General features: G+C 33.8%; 1 protein-coding gene across 1 annotated transcript in view; it reads left to right on the plus strand.

Annotated features, from left to right (window-relative positions):
* The window catches only part of dlt (codanin-1 like protein dlt), a 217,403-nt gene that overhangs the window by 137,540 nt on the left and 52,755 nt on the right, over nucleotides 1-27,108 (plus strand). Inside the window, exons 6-7 of the mRNA XM_072526059.1 lie at nucleotides 16,085-16,582; nucleotides 19,299-19,517. Coding sequence (XP_072382160.1) covers nucleotides 16,085-16,582; nucleotides 19,299-19,517 — 717 coding nt within the window. The remainder of the gene's footprint in view (nucleotides 1-16,084; nucleotides 16,583-19,298; nucleotides 19,518-27,108) is intronic.

Raw genomic sequence — 27,108 nt, forward strand, 5'->3', positions numbered from 1 at the left:
GATGGCTTTTAATTTGAGTTAAGAAATCCCTTAGAGCATGTGCATTGGGTTTTATAATGAGTGGAGCATTTAATAAACTGTTCAAATGACTGTTTACTATTAAATATTTATTTTCAAATCTATTGCATAAATTTTGTATTGCGATTTCAAAATTGGAATCAATTATTTCTAGATTGTCAATTAACTTTAACGGTTCATTCCTTAACACTGATTTGAGATAAATAAGTTTTTGAGCATTAGATAACTGCTTATCATTTGTTATTAATTTGGTGAAAACTTCAAAAAAGCTGGGCCATTCTGAGATTTCGCCCGAGAAAAAAGGTATTTTTAATTCTGGCAACTTTACATTTTGAATTGTGCTAACAGATGGTGTTACATTTGTTACAATAGGTTGAGTTTGAACTGGTTTTGCAGATGATTGCGTGATTTTCTCGTGCAAATATGAATCTAAATTATAATACTGTTCTTCAACTATGTCCCTATCTGAACAATATTTATCAAAATCTTCTAATTCAAGTTTCTTTTGTAGGTTGAGATACTCGCGATAAGTTTCATTTAATACATTTTTGTGTGCAATATATTGACCGCAATCTAAAACTACATTTTGGTTTTTTTGAGACAAATGTTTGAATTCTAGTAATACAAGCTTTAGTATGCCCTCTTAATTTTATAATTTTTGCAACATCAGTCATTTTGAACGCGAGAAAAACTAATACAAATTTTAAATATAACAAGAGATACTTAGTATCATGAACTAAATAATATTACCATAAAAATCTACTTATAATCAATGTGAATCTAAAATCTAAAAATAAAATGATATGCGACGATGCAAAAAACAATTCTTAAAAGTTACAATACATGACCAAACCGCACATTAAGTCCAACCGCGACCACGCATAAACTCCTTATCCCTTGCAAGTGTCGATGTCGATATACCGGCCGCCCGGCGCCAATAGAACTACCTTGGATCCTGGAACCGCCAAAACTCCAATGTGTGTATATGAGAAAATAAAAACTATGTCTTTTCTTTGCGAAGAAATGAGGAAACGAGTGATGTTTTTTTACGAATAGTGTGAGAAAATCTTGAGTACTGCGTGAAACCGCCTTTGCAGAAACGAGAGATGATCGCCCTCGTGCTATAATCAATGAAAATCCAGCTTACAGCTTTACATAAACGGGAACAGCTGCTGTATCCGACTCGTTAGGAACATGTAGAACACCGGGGGATTTTATTTCTCCTCCTGAAATGTTGCTCACTGCTTGTTGGGGCAGTACCTTCGATCTGGTTCGAGTGATAATAAATAATTAAAATGTGTTACCTTACGTTGGCGATTACAATTCTCGGATTACACTTTAAAAACTCTTACGAATTGAAAAACTTTATTTTGCACTATGATACAAACATTCTGTGGTGAAAAATGAGCGAATTATTTTTTAATAATTAAATATGACAATGACTGATGTTTTTTCTAAATAAATTTGAGAAGGGAATGTGTGTGTACGTGATAATCTCGCAATTCTGTGCAAAGCATATAAGCGACATCTATCATGCATTCTCGGGTACAACTCGACTTAAAACCAAAAGTAGTTGTTTGTTCTGAAAAAAGGGTGCTCGTTATTTGGACCATAATTTTAGGTTGCGCTACGCAACACCCTTCATTGCGTTTTCGCTTTCTAATCTTTATGATAGAATGTTGTGCCTGAAATATAAATTTAACTATGGTCCCGATAATGTTCGCAGTTATTTTCTAAAAAGATGTTTTACGCTATCTGCATACCTTTATGTTATTATTTATTTAACCATACTAAAACCATCATTAAACTTATATCCTTTAACTTGGAATGATAGTAGATATATTACTCCTATTTTAAAGAAATGATGATGTGGTTATGCTATTTTCAATCCCTAAGTTATTTCAGTGGCTTCTGTGCACACCTTTTAATTGGTACTGTAATGTTCTATTGATCAGCCACCAACATGGTTTAGGGAGTAAAAAGTCTATCTTGACTAATTTGATTATCTATCAAAAACACATTGTTTCAGCTTTCAAAAAGGAGGTTCAGGTATGTGAAATATATATTAACTTTTCAAAGGTCTTTTACTGGGTGAATCATGGTATGTTGTTTCATAAACTTCATCTGTATGGACTTTCTGCTTAAGTGGAAGCGATTACTCTACTTGAGTAATTGGGTTTGGTACATGAAAGTAAAGTCTTATTACCTCTGCTATAATTATTTCATCTGATGGCCCTTATTTGGAATCTTTACTGTTCAATATGTCTATTAATGATATAGCTTTAATAATTAAGTATAACAGGTTTTTATTCGTTGCTGATGATCTCAAACTTTATGTGGATGCTGTGGTGATATATGTAGTTAGTGTAGCCGATTATTTTAAAATTCAAGAGAGCCAAAGGTGGACGTACCCATTATTGATGTACATTTTTTTCCTAGAATAAATCTCAATTGTTTTTTAACATTGAAATTTGTATTTTTTTAGGTATTTCCAAACGGCCTTTGAGTAGTTTATTTATTTACCATGTTAATATGCTAACTATAGAAATTTTATATTTGTTCCTGTGTAAATGGTACATGCGTAAATAAATAAATAAATACATTCAAGTACCTACTAAAGCAACTAAAATGAGTGAAATTAGAGATTTTGGTATCATATTTTTACTGATCATTAGTTGCACACATAAAAAATATATCTGTTCCATAGTATCCTATTTATCCCCATAATTGGTCATATTAATACCAGTCATTAATTTGTATTCATGCTTGTATAGTGTGCATTATGTGCTCTTTTAGTTTAAGTCATATTTATTTTTAATGATTTGTAAAAAATCACAAAGTCAGATCGGGTTTTTATGTAATAAATGTACCAGTGATGCTATGATGCTATGTATATAGCAAATGAGGTCTATCAAGCACTACACAATAATCTTTACACTGCCACTGTTTTCTGTGACTATGCCAAAGCTTTTGATTGTGTAAATCACGATATTTTCATAAAAAAAAACAAAATTTCTATGGAATTCGAAGTATTTCTTTGAATTGGTTCCAATCTTACTTAGGGAATAGGAAATAACTAGTTATAGCAAATGATACAGCCTCTAGTCACAAAAGCATTGTATGTGGAGTACCACAATGTTCAGTATTGGGTCCTCTACTTTTCCTTATCTTTATAAATCACATCACCAACATAAAACCGATGGAAACATTTTTATTTTTGCTGATGATACCAGTATTACCTGGAGAAACTCTAATATTGCAACTCTTCATGCAACTATAACTTCTGATCTATTTAAAACAAAAACCTAGTCAGACTCTAACTTATTCTCTTTTAACGTAGATAAGACAGTAGCATTATCCTATAAAGCTCTTCAATCCTTGCTTCTTAATAATAGCCAGATCAGTATCATTGATTCTGTAAAATTTCTTGGTATTTTTATAGTCTGCAACCTTAAATGGTCCCTTTATATCGATTTGTTAAGTAAGAAACTAACCTCGGCCTGCTATGCAATAAGATCTGTTTTGAAGAAAATCAATTTAGCATCTTCCAAAATAACATATTTTTCATTGTTCGAGTCTCATCTTCGATATGGTCTTCTTTTTTGGGGTTCTAGAACAGCTGCCCAATCTGACAGTTATTTTTAAATTACAAACAAAAAAAGAGCAATACGGTATCTTTTTGGTTTCGGTAGAATAACATATTGCAGAAGATACTTCAAAAATCATGGGATTTTGTCTTCCTTCTTTATATATTTTAGAAACTGTTTGCTTAATTCGTAAACACCTACATGTTTTTTCAGCAAGATCTAATCATGACTACTCCACCAGAAATTCAACCTTTAATGCGTATTTACTGATCCCGTCCACAGTAACTATCTAATACATTAACAAAACTGTATTCATGTACCATTTAGTAAAGAAATCTTTATTATATTCAGTAAAAAGATTACACAACTATCTCCCTTTGCAACTTAAATCTGCAACTTCTTTCCTTAAGTTCCGTAAAAGAACAAACACCTATCTATCTGAAAGACCATATTATTCAGTAGAAGAGTTTCTTAACGAATAGCTTTATGTACAAGTAACTAAAGTATTTGTATAAATATATATTTGAGTATCACATGCAGAAACTTAAAGGTATTAGTTCGTAAAGGTTTATTATGCAATTTGCAATTTATTTAAATTTTACAATACATTGTGTATTTTATTATCTTTTATTTTGTGATATTGACGATTTATGTAATTTCAGTAAATTTTAAATTGTTATTTTTCTGACTTTTTGTAAGTTACGCTTTGTCCATAAAATTGTACAATTTTCAGTGGTAATAAAGCATATTTATATTCTATTCTAAATTTATATACAAAGTTGTAAATAAATAAATTACATTTTGTCTTATTTTTTCCTAAATGGTATTGTGTATATTTGAATTTAAAAATTTCAAATGCATTTTTTTTCAAATATACCAAATTATATTTAAATTAAGCTTTATTTAAATTTTCCCACCAAAATTAAATTTTGAAATTCCCGCGTAATTTCCCGCTTGAATTAGATCCGATATAAATCTCTTGGAGCGCTGAATTTCATATCCAACTAAAGTATTGTCATGAAGCATCTAGAGGTAGGTGATCTGTGGTATATGCGTTAAATTCAGCACTTTTTTTCGAGTTGTGGCTTACGTGTTCTAATAATTAATTATGAATATATTTTGACCTATTACTTTGAATAAACGGGTTTTAAATTACTTTTATCGCATTATGTTGTTTGGCTTTTCCGACACGTGAACTTTGGCTATTGTACATACATACTGAATTATTTTTATACATATACGAATGATCTTTGCCTTTTCGGTATTTTAGATTTTTATTTAATTTTGTTATAAATACGTTGTGTGTCAGCAGTTTTGCTGTTAAAATGCTTATTTCGTATCTAATGTGCTTTTTATATCTGGTGTCTGTTTTATATGTTTTTAGTTAATTTTTTTTATTTTTGTGTCATTTATTTGTTAACTTGTTGCTTGAAAAATATACTGTTTCTGTTTGGGGTCTGATGTTTTGTTTTTACAAAACAATTTGTTATCGTTAAATTTGAGCTGCTTTTATGACCTCATATGCGTTTTCTTATGTTTTTATTAACTAAGTGTTATTTCGTTACTAATTGTTCTCGGTTTGTAAAATTAAATCTGTATTTAATTCCACTTTTCCTGATTTCTTAAATATGTTTTATATATTTGATCGTTAATAGTTTATTTGTATAGGGTACAATAATAAATAGGGTACAAAAGATAAATGAAACAATGTGTGTTATCGAATGTAAAAAATTCGAAGATAAAATGAAAATACTGAAAGCCAAGGGTAAACTAATAAACTATAAGCAACATAGAGTATATATAGAATGTGATCTAACACTAAAAGAGATAGAGATACAAAGAAATCTTAGGAAGATAGCAGCAGATGAAAAGACTAATGGGAAAAGGACAAAAATTGGATATGGTTTCATAGTTATTGAAGGCATTAAGTGGAAATGGAATCAAAAAACAAGCCAGATAGAAAAAATAACATACAATACAGAACCAACTAGTTCAAAAAACTAGCTGAAGAAAACACAATAACGGACCGAGAAACAAAACAGGCACAGAACAGGGACATGAGCAGATCTAAAGATAATAACACAAACGGGAGTAAAAACAAATTGAAGTACAACTTAAACACAGAAAAGAACAAAACAAGTTGGAAAATGGCATCATGGAATGTCAGAGGTATAAATGGGAAGGAAATAGAACTGGAGGAAGAAATTAGAGATAAGAACATTGAAATAGTAGCTATAACAGAGACAAAGAAAAAAGGAAAAGGATCAATAATATTAGAAAACGGAATGTTACTAATATACAGTGGAGTGGAAGAAACGAAGAGAGCTCAGGCAGGAGTAGCGTGCATGATAAAGAAGGAGAGTATCAACAAAATAAAAAATTGGATATATTACAACGAACGTATATTAAGAGTAGACATAGATATGGATACAGAGGAAACCAATACAAACCTAATCATATGTTATGGACCAGATGAAGACGCAACAAAAAACGAAAAGAATGAATTCTGGGACAAATTACAAGAAGTGATAAATGATTGTACAGAGAAAATTGTGATCACAGGAGACATGAACAGTAGAGTGGGGAAAGAAACAGAAAAATGAAACAATGTCATCGGACCTTATGGGGAGGACAAACTAAACAAAAATGGAAAATTACTACTCGAATTCTGTCTAGACAATAACCTGGTGATTATGAACACACACTTCCAACATAAAAGGATACACAAGATCACAAGAGAAGTCAAATCAAGAGACGAACAATCAATTATAGACTATACTATAGTGCAAAAAACAGAGAAGAACTGGATAAGAGACGTAAGGGTAAAAAGGAGTTATGAAATTGGTAGTGACCACTATCTACTAGAAACCATATTCAAAAGCAAAAGAAAAGAAATAAAAAGAAATGAGAACATAAACAGAAAACACAAAGAAATAATAAAAATTTATAAACTAAGGGAAGAAACAACGAGAATAAGATACTCAGAAGGACTAGAGAAAGAGATGGAGAATGAACATGAAATAACAGAAACAATAGAAGAAGAATGGGGAAAATTTAAAAATGCGATGATAAAAACAGCTAAATCAATATGTGGAACCACAAGAAATAACAACAGAGGGAAACGAACATCTTGGTGGAACGATGAAGTGAAAAGAGAAATAAAAGAAAAGAAGAAATTATGGAAAGAATACATCCAAGACAAAACACAACAAAAATATGAAAATTATAAGAGACAAAGAACAAAAGTTAAAGAGATAGTTAAGAAAGAGAAAAAGAAAAGTTGGGAAAAATTCGGGGAAAAAATGGAAGAAAACAGCACAGAAAACGTAAAATTATTTTACAGAACACTGAAAAACCTAAGAAGCAACAAAGAAACGAAACTGAAACAAATAATGAACAAGGAAGGAACAATAATAAACGACGATAAGACAATAATGGAAAGATGGAGGGAACATTTTCAGCTGATACTGAATGGAAATCAAGCGAATACAATGGAGAAGAAAAGCCACAACAGGAGAGTATCCATGAGAAACACGGAAAATCCAGAAACTATAGAAAAAGAAGAACTGGAAGAAGCAATAAGAAAGATAAAGATTGGAAAAGCACCAGGAAGCGATGAAGTAGCACCAGAAATGATGAAATATATAGGAGTAAAAGCAAAAGAAAAATTGTTATACATATATAACCTAATATGGAAGAGAAAAGTAATACCCAGAGAATGGACAAATGCAGTAATTATACCTATATACAAGAAAGGAAGCACAAGAGACTGTAGGAACTATAGAGGTATATCACTACTATGTGTAGCAGCAAAAGTATACGAAACCATAATAGAAAGGAAAATTAGAAAAGAAATAGAACATAAATTAGAGGATGTACAAAGTGGATTCAGGAAAGGACACAACACACAAGACCATATATTCACCATGCAACAGGTAATAGAAAAAGCCTTAAAGAAAAATAAAGAAATACATCTGAGCTTTATAGACATGGAAAAAGCATTCGACTCAGTCAAAAGAAAAGATATATGGGAAAGCCTAAAGAAGAAACAAGTAAGTGAAGAACTGATAGAAGCAACAAAGAGTATATACATGAAAACAACAAATACAGTAAGAATGTTAAATATACAGTCAGAACCATTTGAAACAACCCAAGGAGTTAGACAAGGGGGAAGTCTCAGCCCAGTACTATTCATAAATGTAATAGATGAGATAGTGAAAGAATGTAATAAAACATTCAAGAAATACTGTATCGGTTGGAACAGAATGCAAATAATAAATGCTGAGATGTGTATATTTGCAGACGACATAGTATTAATTGCGGAAACTGCAGAAAAACTGAAATACAACTTAGAGAAATGGAACCTAGAAGCAAGCAAATACAACTTAAACGTAAATAAAGAGAAGACTCAAATAATGAAAATATCAAGGAAACAAGGGACGGAAGATCAAATAGAAGTAATGATAGACCAACAAAAAATAACACAGACAAATTCATACAAATACTTAGGAACAGTAATCAACAACAAAGGAGACATCGAGGATGATCTTAACAACAGAATGGAAAACACAGGAAAACTATTCCAAGCACTAAATAGAGGATTCCTTAATAACAAAGAAATATCAACAAAGACCAAGATGACAATATACAAAACAATATATAGACCTACAGTGACATATGGAGCAGAAAATTGGATATTAAACAAAAGACATCAGAGCAGAATTCAGGCAGCAGAGATGAAATACCTCAGAAGAACGATAGGAGTAAAAAGAACTGATAGAATCAGAAATGAAGAAATAAGAGAAAGACTCAAAATCAAACCGATACTCGAGTCAATCAAAGAGAAAAAATTGGCATGGTTCGGACATCTAACCCGGATGGACAATAATAGACAAGTTAAAAGAGTGTGGGATGCCAAACCAATAGGGAAGAACAGAAGAGGAAGACCCATTAAAGAATGGAACAGTGACATCTCGCAGATACTGCAGAGTAAGGGTAAGACTTGGCAGGAAGCAACACAGATGGCATCCAATAGGAAGGAATGGAGAAAGTTCGTTAAGAGCTAGGACACCTCAGAAGACTGTCAAATATTGTAATGTAATGAATTGTATTTTAAACGGCCCAACACCGAAAGGTACAAATGGGTCTACTGATTAAGTAAGTAAGTTGCTTAATTCGTAAACACCTACATGTTTTTTCAGCAAGATCTAATCATGACTACTCCACCAGAAATTCAACCTTTAATGCGTATTTACTGATCCCGTCCACAGTAACTATCTAATACATTAACAAAACTGTATTCATGTACCATTTAGTAAAGAAATCTTTATTATATTCAGTAAAAAGATTACACAACTATCTCCCTTTGCAACTTAAATCTGCAACTTCTTTCCTTAAGTTCCGTAAAAGAACAAACACCTATCTATCTGAAAGACCATATTATTCAGTAGAAGAGTTTCTTAACGAATAGCTTTATGTACAAGTAACTAAAGTATTTGTATAAATATATATTTGAGTATCACATGCAGAAACTTAAAGGTATTAGTTCGTAAAGGTTTATTATGCAATTTGCAATTTATTTAAATTTTACAATACATTGTGTATTTTATTATCTTTTATTTTGTGATATTGACGATTTATGTAATTTCAGTAAATTTTAAATTGTTATTTTTCTGACTTTTTGTAAGTTACGCTTTGTCCATAAAATTGTACAATTTTCAGTGGTAATAAAGCATATTTATATTCTATTCTAAATTTATATACAAAGTTGTAAATAAATAAATTACATTTTGTCTTATTTTTTCCTAAATGGTATTGTGTATATTTGAATTTAAAAATTTCAAATGCATTTTTTTTCAAATATACCAAATTATATTTAAATTAAGCTTTATTTAAATTTTCCCACCAAAATTAAATTTTGAAATTCCCGCGTAATTTCCCGCTTGAATTAGATCCGATATAAATCTCTTGGAGCGCTGAATTTCATATCCAACTAAAGTATTGTCATGAAGCATCTAGAGGTAGGTGATCTGTGGTATATGCGTTAAATTCAGCACTTTTTTTCGAGTTGTGGCTTACGTGTTCTAATAATTAATTATGAATATATTTTGACCTATTACTTTGAATAAACGGGTTTTAAATTACTTTTATCGCATTATGTTGTTTGGCTTTTCCGACACGTGAACTTTGGCTATTGTACATACATACTGAATTATTTTTATACATATACGAATGATCTTTGCCTTTTCGGTATTTTAGATTTTTATTTAATTTTGTTATAAATATGTTGTGTGTCAGCAGTTTTGCTGTTAAAATGCTTATTTCGTATCTAATGTGCTTTTTATATCTGGTGTCTGTTTTATATGTTTTTAGTTAATTTTTTTTATTTTTGTGTCATTTATTTGTTAACTTGTTGCTTGAAAAATATACTGTTTCTGTTTGGGGTCTGATGTTTTGTTTTTACAAAACAATTTGTTATCGTTAAATTTGAGCTGCTTTTATGACCTCATATGCGTTTTCTTATGTTTTTATTAACTAAGTGTTATTTCGTTACTAATTGTTCTTGGTTTGTAAAATTAAATCTGTATTTAATTCCACTTTTCCTGATTTCTTAAATATGTTTTATATATTTGATCGTTAATAGTTTATTTGTATATTATATTGTGTTAGTTTTTTGCTTTATGCATGTTATTTTTTATAGACTTTTATGTTTTTTATCGCAATTTTGAGTCATTTTTACGTATGATTTGTATTTTTAGGAATACTTATTTCTCAGGTATTTTTGATATGTCTGTATGCCGTTTGTAATTTAAGCTTCTTCATGGTTTTTATGGGTTTTTGTTATTGATTGCGTAACATTTTTGTATACAATTTATTTCATTTTCTTTACTTTCCTAGATATATTTACGATGTTTATGATTTTATGATGAACTGTGAGACTTTTATTTTGTACGTATTTTATTATTGTTTATCGTCTACTATTTGTATTATTTGCTAGGTAATAACATATATATTAAACTTCATCTTTTCACCTTATGAGCTTATTTCAAACAAGTATTCTAAGGTTCCATTTCACGTCCTGTTTCAAAAAGCTTGTTTTATTTTCTACAGAATTGGTAAGTTTAATTTTAATATTGGAAGCTAACGGATGTATGTGTGGGTGATATATAAAAGCAATTGTTTTGTGTTCATGTTCAAAAGTGATCATATTTAAGGTAAGCGATATTATTCTTTTAATCTCTGAACTAAATATTAATAATTTATGTTTATTCGTTGTACCGTTCCTGTTATTAATTTTAGTTTACTGACTTTGTTTTTTTTTTTGAAAAGACTTAATCTTAATATAATGTCTACAGTACTGATTGTTAAAACTTTTCTTAGTTTATTAATTTTGTACGTATATATGCCTAAATATCAACAACAATTTATTCTGTTTGGATATAGGTTTTCTATTGTATTGATTGTGTCCAGTTGCTAAATGCCTATTAGTCGTTATTCGGATGCTTATTGCGGTTTTTAATATTATCTTATGCTTACACACACTATATTTTAATTGTTTGCTTCTTGATATTTCATATTTTCACTTACACCATTGATCTGGTATGTATCGAGCTATATTTTCTATGATCTTTTATATCTATTAAACGACTGTCAGTATACTTGGAGTAATTTTTTGTTGGCATATATAAATTATTTATAAAGATTTTTATTGTTTTTATTTCCATTTTATGCTTAAATGTTTTTCCTGCTATATTATTTGTATTATGGCTTTTTTTCTTTGTTAATATATCTTACATATCTTAACGTTGAATATTTGATGGTCCTTTACGGAGTATAAAAAGGATGGTCGACTGTTTTGCTCACGGATTCACGCCTGTGTACCTTCACTAAGGGAGTTGTACTTAAACCTATTAGTTGATCGTGAGACGGAACCTGCAAAGTGCGCTGTCAACTAGGGTTAGGTATATACAGTGTATTCCGTATGTTTTATAAACATGATCAGGGGAAATTGTTGCCTGATGGCTATCGAAGAACCGTCTATGACCAACATATATTCTTACAGAGACAAATGTTCATTATCCACTTTAAAACAATCAATTACTTGCTCGTCGTAGATAAACTATAGTATGTAAATATTTACGCTTTCGTTTCGCCTTTCATTTAACGTCTCGTACGTCAAAATCGGATAAATAACAACGAAGATATAATGTAATGGTCTTTTGTCACGTTAGTTGGTTTGAACATAATTTATGGATGGTAAACATTCGTTGGTTAGTCTTCGTCATAATTGGATTATATCTAATTATCACTGTAAAATGGTAATTATTGTAGATAAAATATAGTATGCAGCAAATCGAAAAATAGTCATGTTGGAGATTTATGTACAGTAGCCGATGTTTAGATGAGACTCTTGACTAATCGTACGTTCGTTGGAGATCTGTGTGTAGTAATGAGCATTTAGCGTAAACTCTTGGCGAATACGTTTAGTGGAGATTTGTATATAGTAGTGGTCGTTCAGATGTGGCTTGTAGAGAACGTTTAGGTCCTTATCGGTTTGTGATCATCCAACTCACATATATGTCGAGTAATAATCGTTAGTTGTTTGGTCATACTAGAAGAATGGTATACATACTTTGGTTAGGCCTCGTGATAATTGGATTATATCTGAATTGTAATTGTAAATTGTAAAATGGTAATTGTTGTAGACAAAATATAGTATGCAACAAAAGGATATCATATATCAATAATCATATTTGTGAGTTGTGTATAGTAGTTACCCTTCGGAGGATATTTGTAATGACTGCTCAGATGAGATTTATATATTTATGTGTAGTAGTTGATGACCTGCATTTCCCTCGTTTTTCCTGTGGTGTCCAATATAATACTTTTTGTTATTCTGTTGTCGCTCATTCTTTGGTACGTGTCCATACCAGCGTAGTTGTGATGTCTTTCGTTATTCTGTGTTTAACGCACATAATTTCATTTCTTATATGCGTTATGATATGCGATATGAGTTAGATTGCTTCTGCTATGCGTTAGATTGCGTCAGATATACGTTTGCTATACGTCTGATCTACGTCTGATATGCGTCTGCTATACGTCTTATATGAGTTAGAACGCGTCTGCTATACGTCTCATATGCGTTAGATAGCGTCAGGTATACGTCTGCTATATGTTATATCGCGTTAGATATCTGTTAGCTAATGTTTAAGCATTGCAACTACATTTTAAATATATTAATATAGCGTGGTTGTCGTTTTGGCGATGTCTTTGCGTTTGTTTTTTTTTTGTGATAACATATTTATTAGCCCATCCTGTTTCATTTACCGCTTCATACGTAGTAATTGAACCAATAACAACGAAGATACAATATAGTGCCGTTTTGGCAATGTTGCCATGTTTGATTTTATTGTTGTCATATTCGATATCCCAACCTGTTTCATTTGATGACTCATACGTTAAAATCGGACCAATACCAACGAGGATACAATATAGTGCCGTTTTGGCAATGTCTTTCCGTCTGTTTTTTGTGTTAACGTATTGGATATCCCCTCCTCTTTCATCGTACCTTGAACGTTGTTGTACGTTACGCCGTTTAGACGTTACAAGCCTAGTGTCCTTTTGTCAATACGCCGCCATCTTTGTTTTTTGTGTCTACGTATTTGCTGGCCTCTCCTTTTTCCGACATTACCTTGCACGTTGTTGTACGTACCCAACGATACCTCACACGTCACGATCCGATGAGCAGTCGCGCCTCCACCACAAAAAGCGTCAAAAATGACCAGAATGAACCTTAGCGATTTCTTATGTTTTCTTGACATATCAAGTAATGGAACACTAGTCAATAATCTCAAATATGCAGACGACACAATACTCCTTGCGGACAGCAGAGAAAGGCTGCAAATTTTGGTTGATCACATTACGCAGTACTGCGAGAGGTATGGAATGGCTCTGAACACAAAGAAAACAAAAATTATGATTGTCAGTAAGAACAAGATTGGAGACAAAAAATCTACGTAACAGGAAAAGCTTTAGAGAAAGTACCCAGATACAATTACTAAGAAAATAAATAATGAGATCTCAGCCTTGAAATAAAACGACTGATTGAGATAGCCAGAAGCGCTTTCAATATGATCAAAGCAGTATTATGCAATGGAAAGCTGGGAATAGAAGTTAGAACTAGAGTATTAAGATGCTACGTATTCTCTGCCCTTTTGTATGAAATTGAAGCCTGGACAATTACAGACTATGGACTATGGTGGACACAACAGGTAGCAAATACAGAAACATTAAGAATGATGAAAAAAGAAAAAGGGATCCTTAACAGCATGAAGGAAACAAAAACTAGCTACTTTGGTCAAATACCAAGAAATGGAAAATATGAGTTGATGCGATTGGTAATACAAGGGAAAGTGGAAGGAAAAAGATGACCAGGAAGACGACGCACGTCCTGGTTGAAAAATTTTAAGAAGTGGAATTGAAAAACGACAATATAACTCTTCAGAACTACTGCAGAGTAAAATTGGCCATGATGGTTGTCCTTAAAGGATGGAGCACATGAAGAAGAAGAACGCAATCACAGTACCAATACTCCTATATGTAAACGAGACATGGGTTTTAAATAAAAGACATGAAAGTGTCACGTAACGTAAAGACACGTAACATAAATGCAGCAGAAATGAAGCAACTAAAACATAGCTGAAAAGGCGAAACTGGATAGGGAAAGAAATGAGTTTAAACAGGAATGAATAGAGCAAAAAAATAGAAGAAAGAAAACTTAACAGGTATTGACACATAACCAGAATGGATGTGAATAGATTAGTGAAGAAGTGATAGAGGGTAAAAAAGGGAAGAAGGGGTAGTGTTAGAAAGGGGTGGATGAAATAAATCCACGAAATCGAAATTAAAAGAAGGAAAACATTGCAATAGATGAAGGATTTGCAAGGAGACCGGAAGGTGTTAAAAAATAGATCAAAGACGATAGATGCCAACACCATCCGACGCTCTTATAGGGCATAAGGAATGCTTGATGAGGAAGAATAATTATATTGGTGTATAAAATAGCAAAATAATTGTATCAAAAGATGTTTATTAATTTTATTTGCTCATTATAATACTTGTGGGAGAACAGTGATACCAAGCCAACCCCGGTGATTAGTATAATTCTAAGCCCAGAAAAAAAACTTCACTGTCCCACAGTTCCTTGCGATTTTTACTTCTTCGCTTGAAGACCCTTCGATTTAGTGGACCATCCAGAGTTTCAGTAATTACGACCAACTGATAATGTTAACGGATCACTGGTACCCTGAGAAACCCTGTATTATTGAATATAAATTTTTATTTTCTAATAGGACAACCTGTAAATCCAACAACAAACTATGTCTAGAAATAAAATCCAATAAGTTATGAAAGTCGGTTTAATATAAAATAATATAACAAATTCTTGTGTAGATTAGGTAAAATGACATAACGTATTTCAATCATTAAATACCTACATAAAGAAATAAACATTTATATATCCTAAAAGGATTGGTACCAACCTATTTATACGATAGGATTGGACAATTCTATCCTATCCTTAAACCCTAAAGGTTTTAGTTAGGTTAGTTATAGTTGAGTTTTAATGTTAATACTAACTTATTTACTGAATACTATTTTTAAATGCAATATTAGAACTTAGTCAAATCCAATCTGTATAAACCATTTATTGCAAAAATGATTGAATAGAACTACTAAAAACTGCGGATTAATGAGAAATTTGTTCAGTCATATTGTATATTTTTTATTTTCTTAAAGGCCTTAGCGCGTTACCGAAACCTAGGTTTTTTAAAGAAAAAGAAAGCACAATAGTCTACTTATGGATGTTCTTCGGACTCTTATTAGGTGTCGAATTATTCGTTGGCCTAGATTTCAGCTATGCTCTATGCTGCATTTTATATTGGGTAAAATTTACCTTGCTTTTCCAAAAGTTGTTGAAAAACCATCTACCATTTACCTTCATTAAAGAAGCCGGCACTTGTTACACAGAACGTGCATACTAAGTTCGTTACACTAGCACTAATATTAACGATTATTAAAAGTAATATTTAACTGCCGGAATTGCGGTATTAAACCTTTCCATTTCATCAACATGACAACATTTCACTTCCCCAGTCTTATCTCGAATGTCTTTTTGTTTTTCATTTCTTCGCTATTAAGTAACCTTGGACGAACCCATCCATATTTTTGTATACGCTGCAAAACTAGTTCTAATATTTGGGCGAGACATGTCCATCTCGCTTCAATTCGTATCATACTCAATAGATAGCTATTCTTACACTTTAGGAAAAGACCTCGTTGATATGACCACAGATATAATTCCTTTATTAACATTTGAACAGCGGCGTGCTTTATTTTTTTTATTAATATTATATTTTATTTAAAAATTTTATCGTTACAGAACCGTAACAATACTCACTTTTGGTAATTTTATGTTTCAGAAAACGCCAGTTTTGGATGTAAAGCAAATTCTTCTCTCTTCCATAGCAAGTAACACCGTCGTTCTTACTGTACCTTGGCTTGTAAAATACGTATCAATGTTGGACTACATTACCCTCCGCCTTCCTTATTTCCTCTCATTGTATGAAATTTTGTTTCAAATTTACCATTCCTACGAAAAAGCATCACCTACCATAGATTACAACAACGCCTTGATTAAGTTCTGCCTGGGTTGGCTGTTTGACTTACCACATTTTCCTGACACTGAGTATTCCAAGTTTTGCTTGAGCAAGAATTCCCATTTCGTCAGGAAAAATCACACCTTGGACTTTATTTCTATAGTGGATGAAAATGTGTTGTATTTTTGCTGTCCTTACTTGGAAGAGATTAAGAAAATGCTGAACAATACTTTCGAAAATAATCGTACCGTACCTGCTAAGCATATTACTCCAGTAACTGCTGTAGAATCTTCAGAACAAATTTCCAAGAAGAAATTAGAAGTAAGTGTTATCTATATTAATTATTAAGCTTAAAACTTATCTTGTTACTTACTTATGCAATCCAAGAAACCAAGAAGAAAGGTAAAGGCCAAAGAGACTATAACCAATATTTCCTAGCATACAGTCGAGTGAAGAAAGAAGAACGAGCACGAGCAAGTTTAGGTATACTTATACATAAAAAATTTAAAGACAACATAAATAGCTGCCGCTATCTCTCCGAAAGAATAATACATATGAACATCACAATGGACTACCAAAAATTAAATGTCATATCTATCTATAGCCCCGAGGACTGCAAACCCAAGAAGGAATGAGAGGCATTCTACGAGCAATTGCAAACCATCCTGGATGAAATACCTCATGAAAAACCCTTAATTCTTATGGGTGACTAATTCACGAATCGGAAATGAAATAGTTCCAGGAGTAAAACAAAGATTTAATGAAAACCATGTCAACGCAAATGGAGAATTCATGCCTAATATCTGTGCTTTTAACGAATTGAGAATCAATAATACATTTTTCGACCATAAGCTCAAGTATAAATATACATTTGAAAACTCCAGAGGCACAAACCTATGATTTTATAGTCACTAATAGAAAAATCCACCCAAAGCAGGTTCTAGGTATCTGAACTTTAAACTCAGCAGACACAGGGAGTGAACACAAACTACTACTAGCAAAAATAAGAATGAAAATAACACCAAAACATTTTCTACAGGATATCACCGAGGAAAAATTCAATGTAGAATCATTGTGGAAGGACTCTACAAGAGAAATGTACCAAAGGAGGCCAGCACAGAAAAATGCGGATTCAGAAAAGAAATAAAAGAGAAATGTAAAGAGAAACGAGAGGCCTACACGAAGAACAAAACATCAAATACTCCAGAATCCCGAGACATCTATAGAAGAATACGAAATGAAACAAAGCAGTTGGTAACACGAACAAAAATGAACACTGGGAACAGTTTACAAAAAGGATGGAAAGCGACTTCTACGATACACAAAAACAAATATGGAGATTCATAAGAAACCAACGGAAAGAAATGGCAGAATTGAAGGAATACAATAACATACCAGCAAACGAATAGGAAAGATACCTGACGGAACTGTTTAAAGGAAAGGAAAATAATAATCAAGACAATAACGAACCTGAATTAGAACACGAAATAGAAATCAGTTTTCAGGAAGTAGAGATAGCCATAAATTCACTCAAAAATAGAAAGTCACCAGGACCAGACAGAATAACCAACGAGCTTCTAAAACACGGAGGAGAAAGTATAACCCTAGAGATGACAAAAATTATACAAAAACTAATATTGCACTGCAAGATACCAGACGCATGGAGAAACAGCATAATGACACCAATATTTAAGAAAGGAGATAAAGAACACCCCAACAATTATAGAGGTATAAATCTACTGAACACCGCACAAGCTTACCACAAAAGTCCTAACCAACAAAATTAATAAACTAACAACTTTATCAGATGAACAACAAGGATTCAGATCCGGAAGATTCTGCGTAGACACCTTATTTGTACTACGACAAATCACAGAAAAGGCCATCGAGTACAATAAACCAGCATACCTATGTTTTATAGACCTGACAAAGGCTTTCGATCGCATCCAAGTCGAATACCTCTTACACCTACTGTATAAAAGAAATATACTAATCAATATTATACAAACCATCGAAAACATAATCGAATACAGGCAAAGATAAATGGAAAACTAACACAGTGTATACCAGTACAAAGCGGAATCAGACAGGGTAACTCGTAAAGCCCACTTCTCTTTAATATAATAATGGACAAAATATTACAAGCAGTACGTAAAGGTCATGGTCACAGCATGGGGAACAAAGAAATCCAAATATTATTTTATGCAGACGACGCCGCATTAATCGCCGATACAGAAGACGAGCTCCAAAGATTAACACATATCTTCAATACAACAGCCAAGAAATACAATATGATAATATTAGCAGAAAAAATGTATGAAAACATCTAAATACCCACTACGATGTAAAATCGAAATTGATGGGGAAATAATAAAGCAGGAAGCAAGGGTTAGATATCTGGGAATACATATAACTGGTTACGGAGATATTGAAGAAGAAGTACGACAACAAAGCTTAAAAGCAAGTAAAGCGGCGGGATCTCTTAATAACAATCGGGAAGAACAAACACCTAAGACAAAAACACAAAAACAAGAATATATAAAGCATCAATTAGACCTACATTAAAATACACGGTGGAGACAAGACCTGACACGTCTAAAACGAGACGACTACTAGAAACAACAAAGATGAAAATACTCCGACGAGTATCAGGGAAAAGTCTGTTGGATAGGGAGAGAAGCGAAAACATAAGAAGAGCATGCAATATAAAAGACGTAAATGGATGGGTGACAAAACGGAAACAGGAGTGGAACGAACACATTAGTAGAATGGTAGAGGATAGGATAGTACGAGTAGCATGAGATGTCACCAAATGGACGAAGAAGTATTGGCAGACCAAGAAAAATATGGTGCGATAATTTAAACAATTTATTAGGCTAATATTGAAGAAGGAACTTACTATAAACCCTACATAAAAGAAGAAAGAAGAAGAAGAAAAAGATTTGATTAATTTGTTTTATAAACTTTTCAACAATTGTTTTTTAATCTTTATTTCTTTCCTTGTGTAGATTTCTTTACCTTATAAATTTTTTTCTAGCAACAAATAGAAGAAGCATTTTTTAATGGTCAACCAGAATCTTTAAGAAAAACCATAGAATTCGTCAGTGAACGATTAGCGTCTGCATGTGTGAAGCATATGTGTAATACCATCGTTCCCCCTTTCAAAAAAGACGCTTCTTTCTACATTAAGGAATTTTTGGACACTCAAAAGCGGGAGATTCAATTAATGTCGCCTGGACGGGAAAGAAACCAAAAGGTATGTATATTTTTGTAACATAAATTATTAGTAGATCACTCGAAAAACTAAATCTATCTATATATATAAAAGAAAGTCGTGTTAGTTACACCACTTATAACTCAAGAACGACAGAACAGATTTGGCTGAAAATTGGTAGGGAGGTAGCTTAGAGCCAGGAGACGGACATAGGATACTTTTTATCCCGTTCGACAGCGTTCCCGTGTGACTTGACATGAAACGTCAGTCACTATAAAACGTGGTATAACAAAAAAGAATCAGAATTGGAATAACAAAACGCAAATGACAGCTATGTAATTGACGTAAAATGACAGCTATGTAATGACGTATGGATGACAATTTGATATTTGTAAGAAATCAATATTAAAACTATTTCTATTAAATAAATAATTAACAAGTGGATTGAAGTGAAGTGAAGTTTAATTAATAATGCCGCGACCAAGACGATCGAATCTTTCCCGACAAAGCCGTAATTGAAGTGAAGTGAAGTTTAATTAATAATGCCGCGACCAAGACGATCGAATCTTTCCCGACAAAGCCGTAATGCAAGAAGAATACAAAATACTGCAAATGAATGGACTGAAGAAGAACAAGGAAATTGCACGTGAACAGCGCCGCGATAGTATGGCTCGACTTCGTGCTTCTCAATCACGAGAGCAAAGTGAAGCAGCCCGTGAAACAGCTCGGTTGGCAATGCAGAATCGTCGAGCGAACAACAGAAGGCAACAAATAGATAATTTGCGACGCAGAACAAGATATTTAGCTGATTTGAATCGAGCAGCGTTTCGATACGATTGCAGCAATGATTACAGCTTGCATCCTAGCGTTTGCATTGGGCAAATGGACGTTGTTTGCGAGTATTGTGGTGCATTAAAGTTTTCCGGAGAAACGCCTGGATTATGCTGCCTTAATGGTAAAGTGAAATTGCCAGTGTTGACTCCGCCACATGAGCCATTGTATTCATTGCTTTGTGGCGAAACACAAGAATCACGCCACTTTCTTGCAAATACTCGAAAATACAATAGTTGTTTCCAAATGACGTCATTTGGGGCAGACATTATCGAAGAAGGAGGATTTAATCCGACATTTAAGGTATTTATTTTTGTACTTACATAGAATGTAGTTAAAGAATAACTTACTTTATCTATTGGTATGTATTATATTTGCTAATACTGAACTCTACTCTCCCACAGAAAAAGTGTTTATAACCCAGTTAATACTGTCTGGTTTTTATTTTGTAGATACAAGGACAGATTCACCATCGAATTGGATCATTACTACCTTTCGAAGATACACAGAATAAATTTTTACAAATATATTTCATGGGCACCATGGAAGAACAACTTGATCGACGCCTAGGGATCAATGCAGGAATGAAGCGAGCAATTATTCAAGACTTGCAGTGTCTGCTTCATGAACATCATGCGTTGGTCAGGTTGTTTAAGAGTGCTTTAGAGCGCATGTCAAATGATGACTATAAAGTTGTCATCAAAGCAGATAAACGACCATCTGGAACACACGAACGCACATTTAATGCTCCAACAGTAGACGAAGTTGCCATCCTGATTGTTGGTGAACAATTGGAAAAACGCGATATTGTGCCTACACGTCGCGATACTGGGCAACTGCAACAAATATCTGAAACTCATCGATCATATGACGCATTGCAATACCCACTGATGTTTTGGCAAGGAGAAGATGGATATTATTTTAATATTAAAATGATAAATCCATTGAATGGTAAAGTATCAGTATCTTAATAATGGTTAATGTCTGTATTATTTGTCTTTGAAATGGTTAATTATCAAATTTTTAATTTCAGGTGAAGAAACTACAAAGAAAGTTAGCTCAATGAATTATTATGCATATCGTTTGATGATTCGTCAAAATGCTGACAACTATTTGCTGCGGATTCCTCGATTGTTTCAGCAGTATTGCGTTGACATGTATGTAAAAATAGAAACGGAACGTTTAACATTTATTAGGTTGAACCAAGCCAAACTGCGTTCTGAGGAGTACATCCATTTACGTGATGCAGTTAGTACTGAAGGAAATGCAGCTAATATTGGTCGATTAACTATTCTGCCGGCGACGTACATTGGTAGCCCACGTCATATGCATGAATATGCACAAGATGCAATGACATATGTTCGTCATTACGGCCGGCCAGATCTCTTTATTACTTTTACCTGTAATCCAAAATGGATAGAAATTACTCAATTGCTGCTTCCCGGACAAACATCAAATGATAGACACGACATCACAGCACGTATATTCAGGCAAAAAATTCGGTCCCTGATGAACTTTATTGTTAAACAACGCGTCTTTGGAGATACTCGATGCTGGATGTATTCAATCGAATGGCAAAAGCGAGGCCTGCCGCACGCACACATTCTTATTTGGTTAGTGGAAAGAATGCAGCCTGACCAAATAGAAGATATCATATGTGCCGAGATTCCTGATCATGAAGTCGATCCAGACCTACATGATGTTGTTACTACTAATATGATTCATGGACCGTGTGGTGCCATCAATCCTCAATCACCTTGCATGGTCGATGGAAAGTGCTCTAAACGATATCCACGGAAATTAACGGCGGAGACTGTCACTGGCAACGATGGGTATCTGCTGTATCGGCGTCGATCACCAGATGACAACGGTCGAACTGTCACAACGAAAGTGAAAAGAATGGATTTCGTTGTCGACAACAGTTGGATTGTTCCATATTCGCCACTTATTTCTAAAACGTTCAAGACACATTGCAACGTTGAATACTGCAATTCAGTTAAGTCCATAAAATATATTTGCAAATATGTCACGAAAGGCAGTGATATGGCGGTTTTTGGATTGCAATCCTCAAATACCAACGATGAAATTTCACGCTATCAAGTTGGTCGTTATGTGAACTGTAATGAAGCGATTTGGCGTATATTCACATTTCCAATTCACGAACGTCATCCTAATGTTATACATTTGGCGGTGCATCTGGAGAATGGTCAACGAGTATATTTCACGGCTCCGAATGCTACGCAACGTGCTGAAACACCTCCAGCAACTACATTGACCAGTTTTTTTGCAATCTGCCAAAGCGATCAGTTTGCACGAACTTTGCTTTACTCGGAGATGCCACGTTATTATACTTGGAATGCTTCATCCAAGAATTTTCAAAGACGGAAGCAAGGTGATGCGGTTTCTGGGTATCCAGATGTGCGTTCTACTGATGCTCTTGGTCGTATGTATACAGTTCATCCAAAGAATGATGAATGTTTCTATTTGCGGTTGTTGCTGGTAAATGTGCGTGGGCCAACTTCATTTGAGACACTACGAACTGTTAATGGTGTAATATTCCCAACATATCGTGCTGCATGTGAAGAATTGAACTTATTAGAAAACGATACCCATTGGGATACGACAATCGCTGAAGCCTTTATCTCTGCATCTCCAAGTCAGATACGCACATTATTCGCTATCATAATTTCGACATGTTTTCCATCAAACCCATGTAACCTGTGGCACAAATACAAGGATAGTATGTCAGAAGATATTTTACATCAAAGTCGTGTCAGTTCCAGAAATCACGATATTGAGATGAATGAGGAGATACATAATCGTGCTTTACTCTTGATCGAAGATATGTGTTACCTCATGTGCGGTAATTTATTAATCAGGTTAGGAATGCCAGCGCCAAATCGTGAAATGAATGACGCATTTAATCAAGAATTGGAACGGGAACGTGAATATGATCACCAGGAATTAGATTTAGTAGTTCAAAGGAATGTACCCCTGTTGAATTACCAACAAAAGGAAGTTTATGATACTTTAATGAAGGCAATCGCTGATGAAAATGGTGGTTTATATTTCCTAGATGCCCCTGGTGGAACTGGCAAGACATTCCTTATGTCATTAGTTTTAGCAACTGTTCGGGCGAGATCCAACATAGCGGTTACAGTTGCTTCTTCTAGAATAGCAGCCACATTGTTAGAAGGATGCCGTACGGCTCATTCAGCATTCAAATTACCGTTAAATCTTCAAACTATTGAAGAACCAACGTGTAATATTGCAAAAGACTCAGCAATGGCCAAAGTTTTAGCGGCATCGAAAATCATCATCTGGGACGAATGCACAATGGCGCATAAACGTGCATTAGAAGCACTTAACCGAACATTAAAAGATTTACGCAATGACTCGAGATGTTTTGGAGGAGCAATGATTTTACTGTCTGGCGATTTCCGCCAAATACTGCCAGTAATTCCAAGATCTACGGCTGCCGATGAAATAAACGCTTGCCTCAAATCGTCAAATTTATGGCGCTATGTGAAGAAACTGCAGCTGACAACAAACATGAGAGTTACATTGCTTAATGATACATCTGCTGAAGATTTCTCGGAGCAATTGCTGACTATCGGTAATGGTCAAGTACCTGTCGATGAATTGAACGGATTAATATCATTTCCAAATAATTTCTGTAATTTTGTCTCATCAAAAGACGAACTTATCAACAATGTATTTCCAAATATTATTTCTAACTACAAAAATAATGAATGGTTGAGTGACCGAGCAATTTTAGCGGCTAAGAATAAAGATGTAGATGACCTGAACTACATAATTCAAAATAAGATCATTGGAACAATGCATTCATTCAAATCTATTGACTGCGTCACAAATGAAGATGAAGCCACCAACTATCCAATTGAATTTTTAAACTCTTTGGACGTGCCTGGCTTACCACCGCACAATTTACGCCTAAAGGTTGGCTCCGTAGTAATCATGCTTCGAAACATAAACCAACCAAAACTGTGCAACGGTACGCGTTTGGTGGTTAGTAAATTGATGAACAATGTAATTTACGCTACGATAATGATAGGAAAATTCAAAGGTGAGGAAGTTCTCATTCCGAGGATCCCGATGATCCCAACCGATATGCCGTTTGAATTTAAAAGACTTCAATTTTCGATACGTCTTGCATTTGCCATGACCATCAACAAATCACAAGGCCAATCCTTAAAAGTTTGTGGTTTAAATCTAGAACATTCATGTTTTTCCCATGGTCAATTATACGTGGCATGTTCACGGGTCGGAAGACCATCTGCGTTGTTTGTTTTTGCGCCTGATAATAAAACAAAAAATGTCGTGTATCACAAGGTACTTAAGTGAAGAGCAACCTATGTACTAAAATACAGAAATAATAATGAATGATTAATGTAGTTATTTATTTTTTTTTGTATTTTTTCCAATAAAAAAAAAACACAATCTGCTTATTTATTGCCATTAAGGCGGAACAAAGTTCGCCGGGTCAGCTAGTATTTAATACTAATTTTTAATGTATTTACTATCTTTGAAAAAAACTTTTCACTCGCCTCACATTTTTAAATCTTACTGATTTTAAAATTTCAAGCAGAACTTAGTGAACTACTTTAAAATTAATTCAAAAACTGCGTGTTTTAAAGAAGAATATTGTATCACCAGAGGTACTTATCAGTTTAGTAGTTAGTGTTTAGTAACGATATGCGAAGTGATATGCTGTCACTGTATTTTGTAGGTTGGAAAGGGGTCGTTTAGGCTCTAGACCTCTTCACGCAGCGATCTGAAAGATATTTTATGTATACCCTCCATCTGTGTTTAGTCCTAAGGATTTAGCCACTTAAGAAAACTTTCTATCCATTTTGGAGCACCGTTTGTTACCTGATAGGGTACGAAAAAAACCTGTTCAAAGTATTTATGACGTTTACGCACAATTAAGATTTCCTATTTCTCTGTGTTCTCCCAGAATCTGTATGTTGTTGCTCTTTCCACTTTGCCAATTTTACAGAGATTATATCAGAGTATGCAGTGTCTAGTCGGAAGTCCTGTGATTACTTTGAATTTAGGGAACGGCATGTCATATTCCAATGGGAATTTAATATGGTTCTCTGATGGATCAAAGGAGTGTCCAGGTAACCGGATCACGGAACCTTTAGACAAAAAACAAAATACCAAAAATTTTAGCCACTTACTACAGTGTTCCAGGCAAAGTATGCGTTGATATATCGCTCCGATAAAAATTATATTGGAGGCTACAAAGCGAAGAGAATTAATATGTATACTGCTAGTGTATATTCGCTGTAACAGACTCACTTAACAACAAATTAAAACTAGTAATTACTGGTATATAAACAGTTTATTAAGGATCATTTTAACAAACCAACATAAAACTAAAGAGGTCTTTAATATGAGTGTTGGTGTTCAGGGGATCTAATGGAGGAATAAAAAGACTTGTTAGATTTAAAAATGACTGAAAAATAAGTAATATTGATAGAAGACTCTCCAGCAACCTGGTAAACCTTTGTAAGCGATAGTTGAAAACAGTCCCAGAAATGGTGACGACACCGTCGAGTGAGAAATCACCTATACAACACAGCTAAGGAACCAAGATGCAGAAAAGCCAAACTGGAAGAAGAAACTACTATATACATGATTTGGGAATGTGGTTGACTTAGTGATTTGACGCGGACATACGAGGGTGGATTGATATAAAACTAGCCGTTGATAGAAAAAACAAGTTTTTTGGAATTAAATCGATTTATTTCTCAACATAGTCCCCTTTTAGCTCGATACACTTAGTAAGACGATGTTCCTTTTTTTTTATTCCATCCGAATAGTACTTTTGCTCGAGCTCTTCAAAATAGGCCGAAGTTTCAGCGACGACTTCATCATTTGTTGCGAAACGGCGTCCTCCGAGCCATTTTTTTTATGTTTGGAAACAGGAAAAAATCGCTGGCGGCAAGATCTGGGGAATACGGTGGGTGTTCAACCAATTCATAGCCCAATTCGTGTAATTTATCATGACGACCGATCGGTGAGCCGGTGCATTGTTTTGGTGCACTTTTTTGCGTTCCAAACCGGGGCGTTTTCGACGCAATTCGGCATCGAATCGATCCAATAATGCTGTGTAGTACTCACCATTGATTGTTTTTCCTTTTTCCAAGGAGTCGATATGGATGATGCCCTTCCGATATGGATGATGCCGAATATGGACTATCTTTGAACATAAAGAAAACTAAATTTATGGTAATATCGAAATCAACACAAAATGTCCAAAATTTATATTTACACAATGAAATTATCGATCGAGTTAGCAAATACAAATATTTAGGCACTTTTATAAATGAAGACAACGATAGCTCAGCAGAAATCAAAATAAGAATAGAAAAAGCCAGATCCATATTCACTAAAATGAAGAGAGTGTTCTGCGGAAGAGATTTGAGCCTTGAAATGAAACTTCGTCTGATCAGATGTTACGTACTTTCTGTGCTGTTCTACGGAATGGAGTCATAGACGTTGAAAAAGATTGATACCAAAAAATTAGAGGCATTTGAACTGTGGATGTATCGCAGAATCCTGAGAATATCATGGACCGCGAGAGTCACAAATGTCGAGGTCTTGAGAAGAATGAATAAAGAAAAGGAAGTCATATTTACGATCAAAAAACAAAAACTGCAATACTTGGGACATATTACAAGAGGCGAAAGATATGAACTGCTTCGAATAATTATGCAAGGGAAAATAGCAGGAAAAAGGTCCATAGGAAGAAAACGAAACTCCTGGCTAAAGA

Source organism: Diabrotica undecimpunctata, chromosome 3, assembly GCF_040954645.1.
Source record: "Diabrotica undecimpunctata isolate CICGRU chromosome 3, icDiaUnde3, whole genome shotgun sequence".
NCBI classification, from domain to species: Eukaryota; Metazoa; Arthropoda; class Insecta; order Coleoptera; family Chrysomelidae; genus Diabrotica; species Diabrotica undecimpunctata.